The 16,077-nt window shown below is 49.1% G+C and overlaps 1 protein-coding gene across 6 annotated transcripts in view; it reads right to left on the reverse strand.

Moving 5' to 3' along the window:
• FMNL2 (formin like 2) overlaps window positions 1-16,077 on the reverse strand; it is a 155,277-nt gene that overhangs the window by 22,028 nt on the left and 117,172 nt on the right. For all 6 annotated transcript variants that reach the window (XM_072874790.1, XM_072874793.1, XM_072874791.1 and 3 more), the window contains exons 10-11: window positions 4,894-4,968; window positions 806-916 (exon numbers count right to left, since the gene is read on the reverse strand). In XM_072874790.1, coding sequence (XP_072730891.1) covers window positions 806-916; window positions 4,894-4,968 — 186 coding nt within the window. The remainder of the gene's footprint in view (window positions 1-805; window positions 917-4,893; window positions 4,969-16,077) is intronic.

Consider the following 16,077-nt stretch of genomic DNA (forward strand, 5'->3'; position numbering starts at 1 on the left):
GCGTGCTTTATCTCCAAAGATAACATCAGAGCACGCTTTGAACTGCTCCGCCTGTTCCCGAGGGACTGCAGGGTTTGTGCCACCCTGGGACCCCAAACAGACCCGTGCTCGGTATCACCATGAACAAATACTTCTTGCAGACAGCAAAAAACCTCTCAAACCTCTCTCCTGGTTACTACTGAGCAGAAGTCAGCAGGGAAAAATCAATCCCTCGTCAGCACAAGCACTGTTTTCATGTGCGTGCTCCCAAGGGCAGGGACAGGGAGAGAGAGAAAAATACAAAACGGGAAATATAAAAGCAGCTTTCTTCTGAAAGAGAGCATTTCCCACAGGCCGCCAGAAGACGCCTGGCTGCCAGGAGAAAACTCAAAGGAGGATTTTTTCACACGTGGACAGAGGGGCCCTGGCGGCACCTGAGCCGGGGCCGACACGAGACCTGCAGCCCACGGCTGGAGGTCAGGGACGTGGCGCGGGCGAGGACGACTGCGGTTCATCCTCCCTTTGTTATAAGGCGAAGCTACAAATTTAGCTCCCGGTCTGTAATTGCAGTTAGTTGCAGTTGATTTTTCTTCTGCAGGGGTGGCTCCAGGCCACAGCCCCCAGTCAGCGGCCAAGGCACTGCATTTTTAGCTCTGCCCTTCCGAAAGCTCTCGGGTGAGGGGGTTTAAGGAGGTTTAAGGCTAGGCCGGGCAGCAGCAGTGCCGTGGGACGTGGCGTGGGCCCTCCAGCACCCCCACGCAGAGGTCAGCCCTGACGGGAGGGCAGACCCACACTGCGAGGCGGTGGAGCCCCGGGTCATACTCACATCCAAATATTCGTCCAGGCCGAGCTTCGTAAATTCGTACTGCAGGTGGACTCTGAAGTTCATGTCCTCCACCGAGTGGACGACGATGTTGATGAACTGCATGCAGGCCACCTGCAAGGAGAACCGCTGCACGTGAGAGGAGGTGACGGCATGGCCCCGGCGGCCCCCCGAAAGCCCCAGGCGCAGTCGGAGTGGGCTCTCCCGGGGACCCATGGGTCAGACACAGAGAACGACCACATTTCCTTGTGGTTATTACAAGGGGAAACTGTGATCCGCTCTTCTGCAGCTTTTTTCCAAGCCGGTGCTGGATTCGGGCTTACGGGGCGTTTGTCTGCTGTGATAGAGGCGAACACGGGTTCCAGAAATTAAGTCATGTCTGCAGAGTCTACCTTTACTGCGTGCCGGTGAACAGAAACGCTCTCCATGCCAGCTCGCACAGCCAGACATCATACAAGCACACAAGCTCTTAAGAAAACAATGCTGTTTCTGAAACGGCCTGTAAAAGTGAGATTAATTTTGCAACTGGAACCCCTAGCTTAGGAAACGGGACTTTCACAAAAGGCGCTTTGTTGTTTGCAGAAAGCATATTTCCAAAGCTGTGGTTTGGTAACTGAACAAGGGACCAGATCATAGGAGCTGGCATCCAAACGCGTCCCAACACAGCGAAGGAAAGGAAAAGGCTCTCGCGCGGTATGAGCGGTGGGGGAAACCTCCTGCAGAGCGGCAGGAATGGGGCTACAGACCCCAGAAGGTTTGCCCTTTTCTTGAATGTCAGGCACAGCCAAATCCTGCTCTCCACAAGTATCCCCAGCCCTCTTTCAGCTCACAGATGATCACGTCTGTCACCCTCTGAGCTGCTTTAAGAGAAGGTCTGCTTAGTCCTTGCTGGGCTTCTCAAGGGCATAACCCCATCCTGCTAGTAACGCTGCTGCAGCAGGGGTAACGCCAAGCTTCTCAACGTAGCTGGGAGGTATCTCAGTAGTTCTAGAACGAATCTGAGAGAAGATAAAATCAAAGCCACCTGATTTGACCGGCAGGACACGCCTCCAGGAGACCCCAGGTCTCTGGGTCATTTTGCAGGCAGAAAGAACTGAAGGCCGCTCGCTGGGTCATCAGTTTGCTACAGGAAACTGGCCAACTCTCCGTGATCTGCTACAGGGCCCAGAGGATAAACTCATGAGCAGGCATCTGCTGCATGGTGGCCTTTGACTACAGGTCTGGCCGGGATGTCCCAGGCTGCTCCTTCCAGCCGGAGCTCCCAGCAGCCGCTGAGCTGCCATAAAAACTTTCCCAGCTGAACTGCCCGGTACTGCCTGGCTTTGGAGGAACCGGGACCACGGGACCACAAAGGTCCGTCAAAACCTTTCAGGTACATCTTCCCATGTAGACCCTGACCAGCTTTGTTTCCAAAATGACTTTAACCCTAGATAATGCAAAGTTGTGAGACTGGTGACAGGGACAACCCCAAGGAAGAGAGGAAGGAAGATGGTCTAACGGCTCATCCCGGAGCTCCTGTGATGCCTCATCCCCACCTCTTGGTGTGTACCCATCTCCTACACAAACAACCCGATCCAGGCAGTTGGAAACCGAACTTCAGGTTTCGAGTCAGGTTTTTTGCAGGACTCTTTCCAGCTCCTGCGGTGAACCCTGGTTCCTCCTAGTGCTGGTACTGGCCTTCGCCAGCTGAACCCTGCTGTCCTGTCGAATCACCCAGAGCCAAATACCTTTATTTCAAAAGCGCTTTTGTTATACTTGCTTTGGCTCTCAATTAGGGCCAAATTCTCATTTCCTTTCTTAGATCCTTACATACACAACTAAGGAATTTATTAAGTCAAAGAAAACTAATCTAAGAAAGTTGCTTTTACAATGAAGTAAGTCAATGTCAACAACAGGAACCTTCTCTAAAATACTTTTGCCTTTTTGTTGCTCTTCCCTCCCTGTCGATCCATGCAATTAACCACAGCCCCTTCCAGCTACAGCTTCCCAGACAGCTCTCCATTTAGGGCAACGTGAAAGCCAGGTCCCGCAGGAATAGCTCTTTGTTTATGTTCAGTCGTTGCAACTCCTTGAATTACTCGAGCTTTACCGTTACATCCCGGAGCCTGGGCTCTGGCACCTGTATTATCCCGTCCTGCGGACAGGAGTGATGTCTGCCCCGGGCACAGCCTGGTGCAACTCCTGCAGCGCCGGTACCGCAGCGAGCCGGCGGCAGGGGCCCGCGGCGCTGCCCGCTCGCCCCCCGAAGCGCTCGTCGGCTAGCGCTCGCAGCAGCGTGCGGAGCTCGTTAGGGCCAGATGGTGACGAGAACGAGCGGAGCTGCCAAATCGTTTGTTATGAGCTCTCTCTTCTAGCTTTAGGCTTGTCATTAGTCAAAGCCTTAGTCAGGGGAAGCGGCCCAAAGACGCAGATTTTATTAGTATTTGGGCAAGTCCTGAAAAAGACGTATTTATCCTTTTTTAAGCAAATTTCACCACTACCTTCAACCTCTGGCCTGAGAGGACCAGGGAATTTTCTTACAGGCTGTCCAGATAGATGCTGAATATTCACAGCTCAGCAGGCTTCTACAGACACAGACTCACATGCATATTCCCTATTATATCCTTACAATACACCATTTAATATCTTAAATAAAGATGAGGGATGATTTTTTTTTTAAAAACAGTGGACAAACGCCATAGCTGCCAGCAAGGTGTCTGGCTGCAGGCTGCTGCCACTGTCTTGCTTCCAGGCTGCACTAAGCTGTGCTGCCCTCCCACTCCCCAGATACGACTGCCCCTCCCTGCGAGCACGGGAAAAATGAGTAAGAGTCGGGTGTTGAGGACTGACAAATCTTTCTGTTAAATTACAGACTAAACTGTATGTACATCTGAGAATACTTAATGTATACTGTGACTACCAACACGTCCTTACTGGGACTGCAGGAACAAGGAACAAAACCAACTGTAACATGTCAGAGAGTTACTGAGAGCAGCTTGCTGACTTGAGTAAAATTGCAGGGAACACCGTAACTTTTTTTTTTTTCTTTTTAAATACAAGAAAGAGGCCATCCTGTCTTGCTCACACCACCTCCTTTTATTCTGCTGTCCCCTCAAGGGTGCAAGCCTGTCCTGGCCATCAGGGCTGCAAGCCACTGACACCGGAGCGTGCAAAGCCTGTAGGAAACACCACACCGGGTGATTCAACACCTAATTCCTGGCAGAAGGAGGTCTTTAACGCAAAGCTCAGCACTAAAACAATATAAAGTGTCACAGATGCTTAACAGAGGCCTCAGCAGACTGGGCAGTGTGACTGGGTGGGAAGCCCTCCCGCTCTGCTCTCACCTCAAAACAGGTTCACGTCAGATCCAAGGCACTGAGCACGAGCAGTGCAAGGGAGACTGCGCTGACCATGCCAACATTTGTTCTCTAATTAAAAATAGGACTTAAATTCCTCACACTTATGACACAAGCACTCACTTGCCACAGACTTTATAAAAATGGATACAGAAGTATTTTTGATATCGGACACGTAACCAGCTAGCTCATCCCCACTGTCATGACCTCTGCCTTCCACGTGATGCCAACGTGCAAGCTGGCGCTGGTGTCTGTGGGTGCCAGCCAGAGCTTCCTCTCTCGCCGTTCCCTCTTGTGCTCCAGGGGAAGTGGATTTGGTGAATAATCATGCATATGCACATTGAGGAACCAAAAGTGGTGCAAACTACTGCTATATTTATCAGCAGATAAGGACAGACAGCAGCTGCGGCGAGTCTGCCACGCTTCCCTGTCTGTGACTCTGAGGGTGTTGGCACACGGACAGAATACGCATCTTGATATTGCGAAAGCTGCTGCTTTGCTGCAGCGAAATAGCACGCAGGACCAAAAGGCCACTTTCCTCTTACCTTCACTATGGTACAAGGCATTTCTTGAAGAGAACTGAATTGAACTGAAGCTAAAAATGAAACGCACATTATGTAGTTTGGAATATAAGAAAATTGTATTGTGGTAATTTTAGGCCAAGGATCAGACGGCAGATACATGTCTGCCTACGACGGCAGGACCAGACAGAGTGAACACTGAAACCAAAGTTTGCTGATGAGAAATAGCACTCACCATGAAGTCTATATTGTTGTCTTCGTTTCGGAAGTGCTCCATCAGCTTCTCAAAGCGCTGTTTCTCTCCACACACCTACAAAAGAATCACCACGTGTTTGTTAAACTACAGCTTGCAAGAAAGAGTATGAAAAACATTTAAAAAGCAGCTCATCTGCTTGTTCAACACCTCTCCGTCCAGGTTTCCTCTCTTGTTAAAAGTATTCTTCTTCATGACAAATCCAGTGGAGGAATCACAGGTGAACACCTGCGCCGCAAGTCTACGAAGTCAGGTACAATTATAACATAAATCTTTGTATCTCTTTTCCCCCTAAAATTTTAATCATACCCACTAATGGTACGAATGTAAGCAACACAGTTGCATCAGGCTATGCCACAGGAAGACTCCGTCTCTTTCACAGTTCAGAACTGGCTTTCCACTGTAATATAATGTAATTAGGAAGAAGAACAAATTACAGGGAGGAAAAAAAGAAAATCATCACAGGCTAAATGAGGAGTGAAATACATCAGCATAACTATCAGCTGGTCAGAGTCACAGAGCCATAATACAGGGTGTTGGCAGGAAACACAAGCAACTTGAGGGAGAAATAAGATCTAAGATAAAGCAGGTCTCAGGATACTGTTTAAATCTTATTACTTCCCAGTAGATTCTCTGGCTCAGTCCTACTTTTCTCAGCACACAAATGATCTGGAGTAATCCACACCAAAATCACAAAATATTAAATAAGTTGGAAAGCAAAAGGGAGCAGAGGTGAGCAGCAGGAGGTGCACCCATTTCCCCGTCCTCCCTACTTCGCAACTGCAACTCCTCCCTCCGTGCTGCATCGTCCAGCCTATTTTTTCTATCCCCGCGTGAAGGGACTACACCAGACCCCTAAGCCGTAGGGGTAGGAGCCGGCGCACGGCAGCTGCCCCGCACACGGCCGTCCCAGCAAGCCTACTGTCCCAGCACGGTCGGATGGGAGGTGATGGGGGCAGTGCAAAGTGTCCTACGCGTTCCCAAATTCACTGAGAGCTTCCTCATAGCCCACCCCATGAGTTGCCTTCTCGCTTGCTGGATTTTGGCGTCAAACTGAGCAGTGAATGCAGGAAGAGCACAGGCATGCTCTTCTGAACAAAGCTGTAAGTGCCACCGTCCACGAGCAGCGTTAAATGCTGTTCCCAGCTTCTCCCTCCTCAGATGCTGGCTGTTTGCAGGGGGACAGGAGAAGCTCTGAAAGAAGGTGTTTTGCTCTTCAAGGTCCTGAAAAGCAGAGTCCGGTCATCCAGAGGACTGAAACTTCCCTTCTGCCAAGGAACAAAACCCTCAGTGAGCCCAAGAGGCTCCTTCCTTCCTTAACCAGATTTTACCCAAATGTCCCGGGAGCGCTGGGTGCTGCTGATGCGGAGCAGGGGGCAGCAGTGGGACCTCCAGCCAGGCTGTCCGGTTAGGGACCGCCAGCTTCCAGGCAGCACAGCCCTCTGAGCCATCAGCTGCTGCCTCCCTAAGCAGCCAGCTCATGGTACAGTGCTTACGTGAAATTAGCCAACGAACGGTAATTAAGGATTGGCGGGAGCACTGGCTACTTCTTCTTTAGAAACTAACCTCCGCGGGGCAGGGGCCAGTTCTTTGCGTGTATTTCTACGTTTGTGTCTCCCACAAGGAGACCAAATCCCCAACTGGCGTTTCTAGATACTCCCAAAAAGCAAGTTCTTTACAAAGTATGCATCATTATTACTATTCCCATGCCAGCTTCCTCTTTCTAACCGCGTCTATCTTATAGCAGGTACCTACACAAAGATTAAGGCACCGAGCAGACCTCGCTGAAGTCAGGCAGAGTTTAGTGGGACCTAAACCGAGCTGCTCACGAGATCTGCAAAGCACTGCAAGTAGTGGCGTGCTGGGTGACCCTCTCGCCACGCTTTCTGCTGTCTGTTGTAACTGAATAAAACATACTTGTGGTGTATGCGATACATCTTCTGTCATTCCTAAGCAAAATTGCCACAACTGGGTTATTCTTCAGATATTTGTGGTCAGTACCTGATGTCAATGGGAATTCTGCCACTGGATCTCTGTGAGAGGACAGGGACACTGGTTATGATGAACTATTTGATAACATTACCATCAATATTCACGGCCACGACCCCACAAGTTGTAACTACTGGGCTCGGTGCAGGCTCAGCAAGCCCCACTCGCACAGCCTCTGGTAGGCAGGGCGCTGAAGTCCGCACAAACACGTGCTGAAGTTGTATTTAAATGTTTCCAGCTGAACCTTAAAGACTCACGAGGTAGAAGAAACACACCTAAAACAACAAAGCATGCATCCTCACAAAAAACAGATCACACTTGTTGGTCAAGCAAATTATCATGATCTTAAACCCGAGGGACTCGGCGCTCCCTACAGCCTATGCCATGAAAGTGGTTTTGAAGCATTAAACGCCTTTATGTGGGCTGCTCCACTAGGCCCATAAAACAGACATTAAGGTCTAAGGTAGAGTGAAACAGAGCCGAGATGGACCCACTCTTGGATGGAACAAGTCTCCTTGGTATTGCCTGGCCCGCAGTTGTGCAAGGGGCATGACCTGCCTCTGCTTAGCAGAGATGGGGACACCGGGACACGGAAAAGACGGGTGAGTTTGGAGAGCCACCGCCATTCAGCTTCAGGTTGTAAATCCTCAGCCTAATCTCGGGCTTTTCTTCAGGAGTAATCCTCATAAAGCCTCCCTACGGTGTCAGGAATCACCTTGCTGGGAGATTAAAGCCCAAACACCCCATATGCATTGGTGATGGTTAGAGCAGCTCCAACGAAAACTGAGGGCAAGCGAGCGAGCCCCTGCCCCAGCCTCCCAGCACGTTTGCTTTGCAGCAGGTGGCTCGAGAGCTGGCATCACTGGTGAAGAGCCTTGGGCTCTGCAAAGCCACCAAATGGACAAACTCAAACCCGAAATGGCCAGGAAATCTCCTTGGGAAAACAGGGAGACCACCGTGAGCATTTTGGCACGACTATCCTGCTTTCACAAGCGTGCATTTAAAAGCAAGAGGTGGGATGAGCACACTCCGGCGGGGACCAGAGCATCTCCGCACCGGACGACAGCACCGGCGCCTGCCAGCATCCCGTCCGGCTGCCCCGCTCTCCGCGTGCAGGACCAGGAATCGTTTTGTCGTGAAGAAGCTCAAGTTCATTGAACATGCAGCAACGTGACCTACTCTGGGCACTCACCACAAATGCCCTACTGGGCACCTTCTTACCGAGGGCCCACCAGAAGCGCTGCTGGAGGGTGCAGCCTGCAGGCATACAGCTCTGCTGTGCTGGACACCCCTCCCGGCACGCACACGCTTCCATGCAGGAGCAACACGTCCTTCCGGAGGAAAAGAGACGAAATGCTGCAAAAAGGCCAACCTCCATCAGGAAGAGCCAAAGAGAAAACCAGAATCTGGCCGAGTTTCAGGAACCCACTGGCACTGTAAGGATCAAAGGCAGCAGCTGCCCGCTGATATAATTGGATTTTGGAGGCGTACGCTGGGCCTGATCCAACCCCCGCTCAAAGCAAGCCCAAGGAACCCTCTCCTTGACTTGCACCGCAAGGCTGCTTAGATGCACTCGTCCCTACGTTATTATCCCAAGCCATTTTTTTCCTACTATAGTAAATGGGATGGTATTTCAGTTCAACCAACGGCAAATTCTTCCAGCGCTCTCCGTACTCTCCCCTCCCCACAAAACAGTTAAGAGTCAACATAACAAAAGCAAAAAAGTAGGTTCATCTCAACTTTGAGCTCTAAACAATCGCATCTCTCTTGTACCCACTTCAGAAAAAATGGAGCCAATTTAAACAAAATCATGTCTTGTGGAAACAAACATAACAATGGCGCATACGATCACTCAACAATAAAAGCCAGAAGGACTGATTTCTGGGAAATCTAATGTAAACCGTTCCACATGGATGAGAAAATCTGACATAAACAACTACAAGCCATTTATGGCTGACTAATTAAATTAAGGAACAACCCGAAGTGATACAGTCCCGGCAGAGAATTGCCGATCCCGGGACGCAAGCAGCCCCGGCTGGCTGGGATACAGCAGCTGATAGCGAGAGGAAAAGCAACAGCAACCTGCGGCTTTCGGCGGCTGCTCGCGGATATTTCACACTATCATCAGATGAGTCAGTGCTGGGAACATGTGCGTTTCAAGAGACAGCGAGCTGACTTTCATGAAATGATATAATTTATCCTGGAAGATTAAAGAGAGTGAAACTGTAGATGAAGCCTACAGCCTGAAGATTGGCCAAAATCCAAGACGAACGCTGAAATCAAATCCCACCACATAAAACCATATGTTGCCATTTATATTTGAATAAATTTCCAAGGTCTGTCATTTGAAAGTATGGCTGGGACTAAGCGAGGCTGATCTTTCTTTTATTAGCATTATTCTGTGTAAGAAGCAAGATTAAACGGGTTACCACAGCTATAAAAAACCTCTGTCTCTACTCAGGCTGTGAAAAAGAACTTTTTAGGTTGCATTAAGCCCACGTCATTCTAGAAGAACAATGTGGCTTTATGGAAAACCACCCACGAAGGGTCCTTTCTCTGGAAAGGCTTTGGGTGCTAACACAGTAAACCCATCACAGATCTATTACAAAGGTACAATACAATCCTATAAGGAAGCAAAAGGATCCGTTATGAAAAATGTAGTGACGATTATATCCATATCCACCTGGTAATCCCCCCAGGTTGTACAGTTCACCTCCAGACCACCCAAGAGCAAAGTTCAACTACGACAACACTTGCGTTGCTCCTGCTTATGTGGATGGATTACGGTAAGGGGCTCCAGAAAGGCATCCTGGGCAGGCAGCAAAAGACCCCAAGTTATTTTGGAAAAACTGAGGATGTTTTCAAGGGCAGTGTCAGGCAGAAAGTTAAAGTCCAGGCTCATGAAGCACATCCATCGTCCTCCTACCTCAGACAGTTATCTAACACCGTGAAGCACCACCTTGTTTTGTTGGAGAATGGAGCTCGTAACTAAACCTCACCACAAGCAAATATAGCGTGCTCCGTACGGAGATGGCAGCGAACACAGGCAGTATTCCAGGCTTTGGGGCCGCAGCTTGTTGGCGGTACAGAGCGCACGCTACGCGACGCAGCTGCCAGACCGCTTTCTCCTCCACATCTGGAGGACCGGTGCTCCTGAGCCTGAGACGCAGTGCCCCATCCAGACACAGCAACTGCCTCCTGCAACCGCCTCGCTGCGAGCGTCCGTCTGGCAGCAAAGGGGAGAGGGGATGACAGCTCTGAGCTAGCAACATGTTTGTAGGTAAGACGTTAGGAAGCTCACCAGCTCAGGAAGGAGGCAACGCCTGGTGGTCCCAAACTCCGTAGAGAAAATGAAATCATTTTGGCTGCATTTACACTTGAGGTGAATATGGTCTGGCACAGCAAAGGCAGCTGACAGTGACCTCAAGGCAGGGAAAACAATTCTCCGAAGGACCAAATTTAAAATACCTAAACCTCAGCAAAGGCTTTGCAATACAGGACATTGTCTATCAGTGCAAATATTAAAATGACCATCTACCACGTGTTGCCCAAAGGTTCTTTTAAGCTGCTCCCTCCTCCTTCAATAACTTTTTGAGTTCTGTAAGAGCAAGAAGCAGTAGCACAATTTCACAGCAAATACGTGCTGTGTACATGAACGCAGCCCATACTGGATATGACGTTATAAATAGCCTGATGTATATGCAGCCCAAAAATTCATGGGACCCTTTGTGAACCTTTTCTCCTGTCTGTGCTCCTTTATCCGGCGGCACAATGCTGGCTTTCTCTCCCCCACAACAGCCCACTGTGATCAGCAGATCCCACCACCGGCAAGCAGCACTCCACAGAAACACTTTGTTTGGACTGATCATGCTGACATTTTTGCAGTTTGCTGAAGAACAAAAAATCAGTTTTCCCATAAGTTACTGGTTAAGTAAACAGTTATTTAATACTTACTAGGTTAAAATACCTTTTACTTCTATACCAGCAGGGTTAAGGCACTCTTGAAATACTGCTGCAGTGCAAAAGATAATAAACATATTTACATTTTCCAGCACTTGCAAACAGTTTCTTCTAGTCCCGAGTTATTATAATGGCCCGTAAGAATAATTCAGAACGGCTGTTTTCAGCGCCGCTGTTCATTATTCAAATAGAGAAATGTGACTCTGAGTTAAGCCTTGTGAAAACTGAGGGCTGAACGCTATCGTCTCGCTTCGCCAGAGGGAAAACCGACGGAGGTAAACCATGAGGTTCATTTGCCATGCCCCCGCCCGTCAGCTCGCCGCCCAGCAATTCCGACAGACCCGGCCTCTGTAAGCCCGGCATCAACAGCCATAACCAGGCGATACGTGAGGGGGTTGCGATTCTTCTCACCTGTCAGACACTGCAGAGCAGCAAACGCATAAGTCAATTAAACTGATGTTAAAACAAGAGGGAGCACCCGCGTGCCGGACCCCGCTCCTCTCTCATCCCCTGCTCTCCAACGAGTTAGGCCAGCTCCTCTCTCCCCAGCACGTGGGGAAGCTGGGATGCTGGAATAACCACCAGACAAGCAGCTTCCCCAAAATTTTCTGGATTATCTGCATTCCCATTTATTTTATGGCATTTCTTGGAGCAAAACAAGGTGGTTTCTTGAAAGGTACGGTTCACCTTAGGAAAAGCACCTCAATTCTGGTTTTATTAAATACTAAAATTGTTTCCCGTACGAAGAAGCACACAAGCATACACTCACCTTACTGAATTCAATTATTCTGGTATATGCTTGTATAATAATCAATTTAACTGCTTTGCGGGATTAGAGCCAAAGTCAGGAAGCGTTCCCTGCAGAGAGCCAGGATTATTTCTGGCTGGCTTTCTGTCTCACTGCAGATCCCAGTCAATTCTTTTGCCTCCTTGGTTTGGATTCGTTTTAAACTACTATCGTGCTTATTTAAAAAAAAAATAGTGGTAGAGTCCTCTGGTCTTTTCCCAGAAATATTTAGTTGTTATTAAAGTAAATTCTCCTATGTTTAAAATTGAGATTAACAAAAAGCTGTGTAAGGATCTAAGACTGTGCTCCTTAAAATGTTAGTTCAGAGTGCTGTGAAGTACATTCAAAAACTGTCATTTTCGGATCTTCACTAAAGCTGAAGAAATGAGTATTTGCAGAAAACCCCACCACTTCTTTGTAGCTGTTTTCATTATGCAATCACATTAGCGCTGCTGGGCTGTGATTTTTTTCAACGGGTCTGTAAACTTACTGAAGCTATTTGTTTGTTGGCTACTATGCTTTCAGTAAATGAAAAACATGTAAACCATGTAAATTAAACAGCTAACTAGAAATGCCGCAAAAAATTTTCATTTTGAAGCCAGGCCGTGAGTTGGAAAACAGCTTTCTGCACTCATAGCCTCAACAAGCTCTAATTCTGTTGAACTAGAACTTCTCTGTTAATTCTATTTCTGGGTGTTCTCACCAGATTTCATAACCTTGCTCACAAGTCGCCTGTCCACATTATTTCTGTGCCTCAGCTCTGAGGATCCTCATTTAGGTCTGGCAATGCCGTGATAGCCCGCGACCAAATGCACAGTCTTTGAGCTGGGGAAGGAGTTTATTTCGGGTGGTGGTACCACGGGAGGTCTCGCTGCCTGCTTCCCAGGGATGCCGGGAATCCGGCATGCAATTAGGCTAATTCAGGTATTTCTGGGGATATCTGGTGCACTAAAACCTTTGCCTCCAGGCTCTGTCAGTGATTGCAACTAAAGAGAAACGGGCTGAGAGACTCTGGCTCTGACTGTGAGCAAAAGTTCCTTAAAACTAACCCGAGAGTCAAAGGTGTGTATATATAAGTATATAAATACAGATATATACTGGGCAAAGCATTACATAATTTTTACTAGGAACACACAACCATAAGAAACTTGACCGTGAAGCAGACGTAACCCATAGCACAGCTCGGAGCTGGCCCCGGAGGAGCCTGAGCCGTGGGCTCCATCAGGGCAGCACCTGATAACACGGCTATCAGGTTCCCATCCACGCTCGCTTCAGGCTCCCTGGGAAGGGGCTGGCCCCAGTTACACGGTACACTGGCCTTCAGCAGAACATGCCACAGGTCAGCCAGGAGAGCAGAAACTCCTTTACGATCTGCACTTCCAAGAGGAACGCAAAGCAACGCGGGGTTTTGGCACTCAGATCAGAAAAGAGAGGGAAAAATGCACCCCGAGTTAAAAACTGCTCCTGTTCCCGACGGATTGCTTTGCCAAGAGCCCGACACGGGGGGCTGCACAGGCAGACGGCACGCCGCTGCGGTCCAGCCTACGGGGACTCCTCGCCTGCCCTGCAGACCGGGACAGCCAGCGATCAGCCGTTCGTTATCCCACGGATGAAGGGAAGTCAGGTCACACACACCTGCAGAGTTCAGTGCACTGAAATTTCCCCCTTCAGTATTTTGCTACGTTTAAAATTTATTTTCCCCCAATTCAAAATGCCAGCCACGTGGAAAGCCGCATTTTCCCACACGCTGTTTCACGCCTCCTGGACCAAGACCCGGCAGGGTTCAGTTGACTCAAATTACAGCTGCCCTCTCGGATGAAAAGTGCTTGGGTTGTCAACCTGCTGAAGACACCTTTATCTCACCATAGAAATCCTGACAGGAGAATAGCAGGTGTGGTTATCCTCATATTCTTTTGCTTAGCTCTGTAAAACCTTCTTCATCTTCCAACCGGTATCAACTGCAGCAAAACACTTCCTACGCTACTCGCTCTCGGCATACAAGCGTTATTAGAAGCATCCAGTCAATGGCAATGACGATTAAAAGATCTTCTCAATCTGCAGAATCTCATCAACACGAAAACATCCTTCCTTCACAAGGCAGCAATGAACGAAAGCATTTTGATTATGGCAAGATGCCAGTGAAACGACAGAGAGCAAGGGCAGCTTCGGAACGATGCTCGTTTTGGGTCCTGAGTGAGTGAGTTCCCGCCACGTGGCTACGCTGTGGTTTAAGCAGCACCGTCTCCACGCCACGCCTGTGTGAAGTGAGCAGAAGCGTGTGAGAAGCCACACGCTTGCCCCGTGCTGGCTCTCACCATTTCCGATGGCCACGGGCAGGTTCGGCAGGACACCGATGCGCCTAAGCTCCAGCACAACCCGCCTCTGCGAATTCAAAACAGCATTTCCAGGAAACAGTAAGGGAAGTAAGCAATGAAATAATAGTAAAAAAAAGTTTTATTGTTGGCAGTAAAAGATGGCAGCTTAATTCTCTGTATACCCACACATGCAATCATACTATTCAAATGAATTACCTACTCTGAATAAGCATTAGGAAAATATATCTTGTTTTCCAACAGTCCACTCAGCCTGCTTCAATTTAAATGGGGCACAAGCTCTTAGCATCTGGTCTGTGACCCCCAGAGCTCCCCCAAAGCTGTCTTGCGGCTAACTCCGCTCTCATTTTCTTCCCCTGGCATTCTGCTGAAGTGCATTTGCTTGTCCTGCAACACAAATCCCAGGCAACTCAGATAAAACTGTGCAGCCAGCTCTCACAAATCCATGGAAACAAGCACAAAGGGCCGGGAACACGGCTAAGGGAGCCCACTGGCAAGCAGGTAAAGGCAGGGCTCACGGCCGTGCCGAAGAGCTCACCCAGCCAAGGCTGCGAAATCCCATTCAAGCAGCGTTTGCCTTCGGTGCGAGGCGCTGGGAATAAGAGGTGGCTGCAAACAGAACCGGCAACAGGCCAGAGAGTATCAAAAAGATAAGGGAATAACCAAACGTCCCAGCTATTCCGGTGGGTTACCTGTGGCACGGTAACTCCAAACTATTTCCCATAAATACAGGAGAATTCAGTCAAGCATCACTCGGAAAAAGGAAGTTTTCCAGCTGCAGAGTGCAGGTGGCCGGAGCACAGCCGGAGCCGCTTGCTGAGCGGCAGCCTCCAGCACCACCGCAACCTCCTCGCACTTCTGCTCCGGGACCTTTCAGAAGCTGTTTGAGGCCTGACGACACCGAGAGCGGCTGCAGGAAAACCAAAACATCTGTGGGCCTTCCTGGCTCGTGGAGCTCCTCCTAACTAGGATCTGACCGTCCTGCAAGTACAAACTTAGCCAGGCTGCTGAGGCTTCTCTTGACGTAGAGGCTAAGCAGCACCTGGACTTCAAAAGCAATGAGAGTTATGAAACGTCTTCGAAAAGAGAAACACGGGATGGTGTAAAAATCCACCTTGCCCAGGAACAGGCAGGGACAGGGTCTTCGCATTTCCTTCCCATTCAGCCCAGAGCGAGACCTCCTGAAAATGGATGAGCTGAACCTAGGCTGGAAGCTGGGGACGATTCTGCACTGGCCTGGAAGGAAAGACCAAACCCAGAAGGTGTGTGAACATCTGGGGCATTTCTCTCTCGGAGAGCTGGAAGTTGCCGTTTTGTCAATGCCAAATAGTTCCCAAAACGTAGAGCAGGCTGCAGAAAGCAGACACATGCACCACGAGAGACTGACCGAAACCATCCCCTGCTTCTGCTCAACGTGCAAACTCCTTCAACATTACAGGGAACACAAAGAGAAATACAAAGAGGGATGAGAAAGTAATACTGGCATCCCCCTTAAAATTACTGATTCATTCCATACAATACGGATGAGGATTTCATTGTAACCGCTTCCTGCCTTTTGGCAAAATTAGAAAAAAAAGGTATTCAACAGCTCTGCCACTCACCGGACTGAAACAGGGGGCTCGTGCTTCCTACCACCAGCACAACTGCGTGAAGCCTGGTTTCCTCAACTTTTCCTCAAAGTTCCGAATGAACTTTGCATAAAACACCTGCCCTTCCTTCCACCCATCCCAAACTACTCCTTCTCCCTCCTGGTCTCCGTTCCCCATCAGTACCAACGGTTCTGGATTTTCTTTTCCTGTTGAGCTCTGCTTTATTCAACTCCATCTCAAGCTCCTGGTTTGCTGTAAACTTCTTGGCGGCTTTGAAATATCCTCATGTTTCTGCGTTCAGAAGTGACCTGTTTGACATGATCTTAACCCTGTACTGAAAAGCGAGCGCTGGGCTATGTCTGTAGTGCAAAGAGCTGGGTCCCCTGCGAAGAGAAACAACCTGCTCACAAGAATCAGTGATTTCAGGTGAATTAACTGGACGAGAATAATTTCCAAGAGACGGCTTAACAAAACAAACCCTTCTCCATTTGAATATCCTCACCCCAGC

Source organism: Ciconia boyciana, chromosome 10 (assembly GCF_034638445.1).
Source record: "Ciconia boyciana chromosome 10, ASM3463844v1, whole genome shotgun sequence".
NCBI lineage: Eukaryota > Metazoa > Chordata > Aves > Ciconiiformes > Ciconiidae > Ciconia > Ciconia boyciana.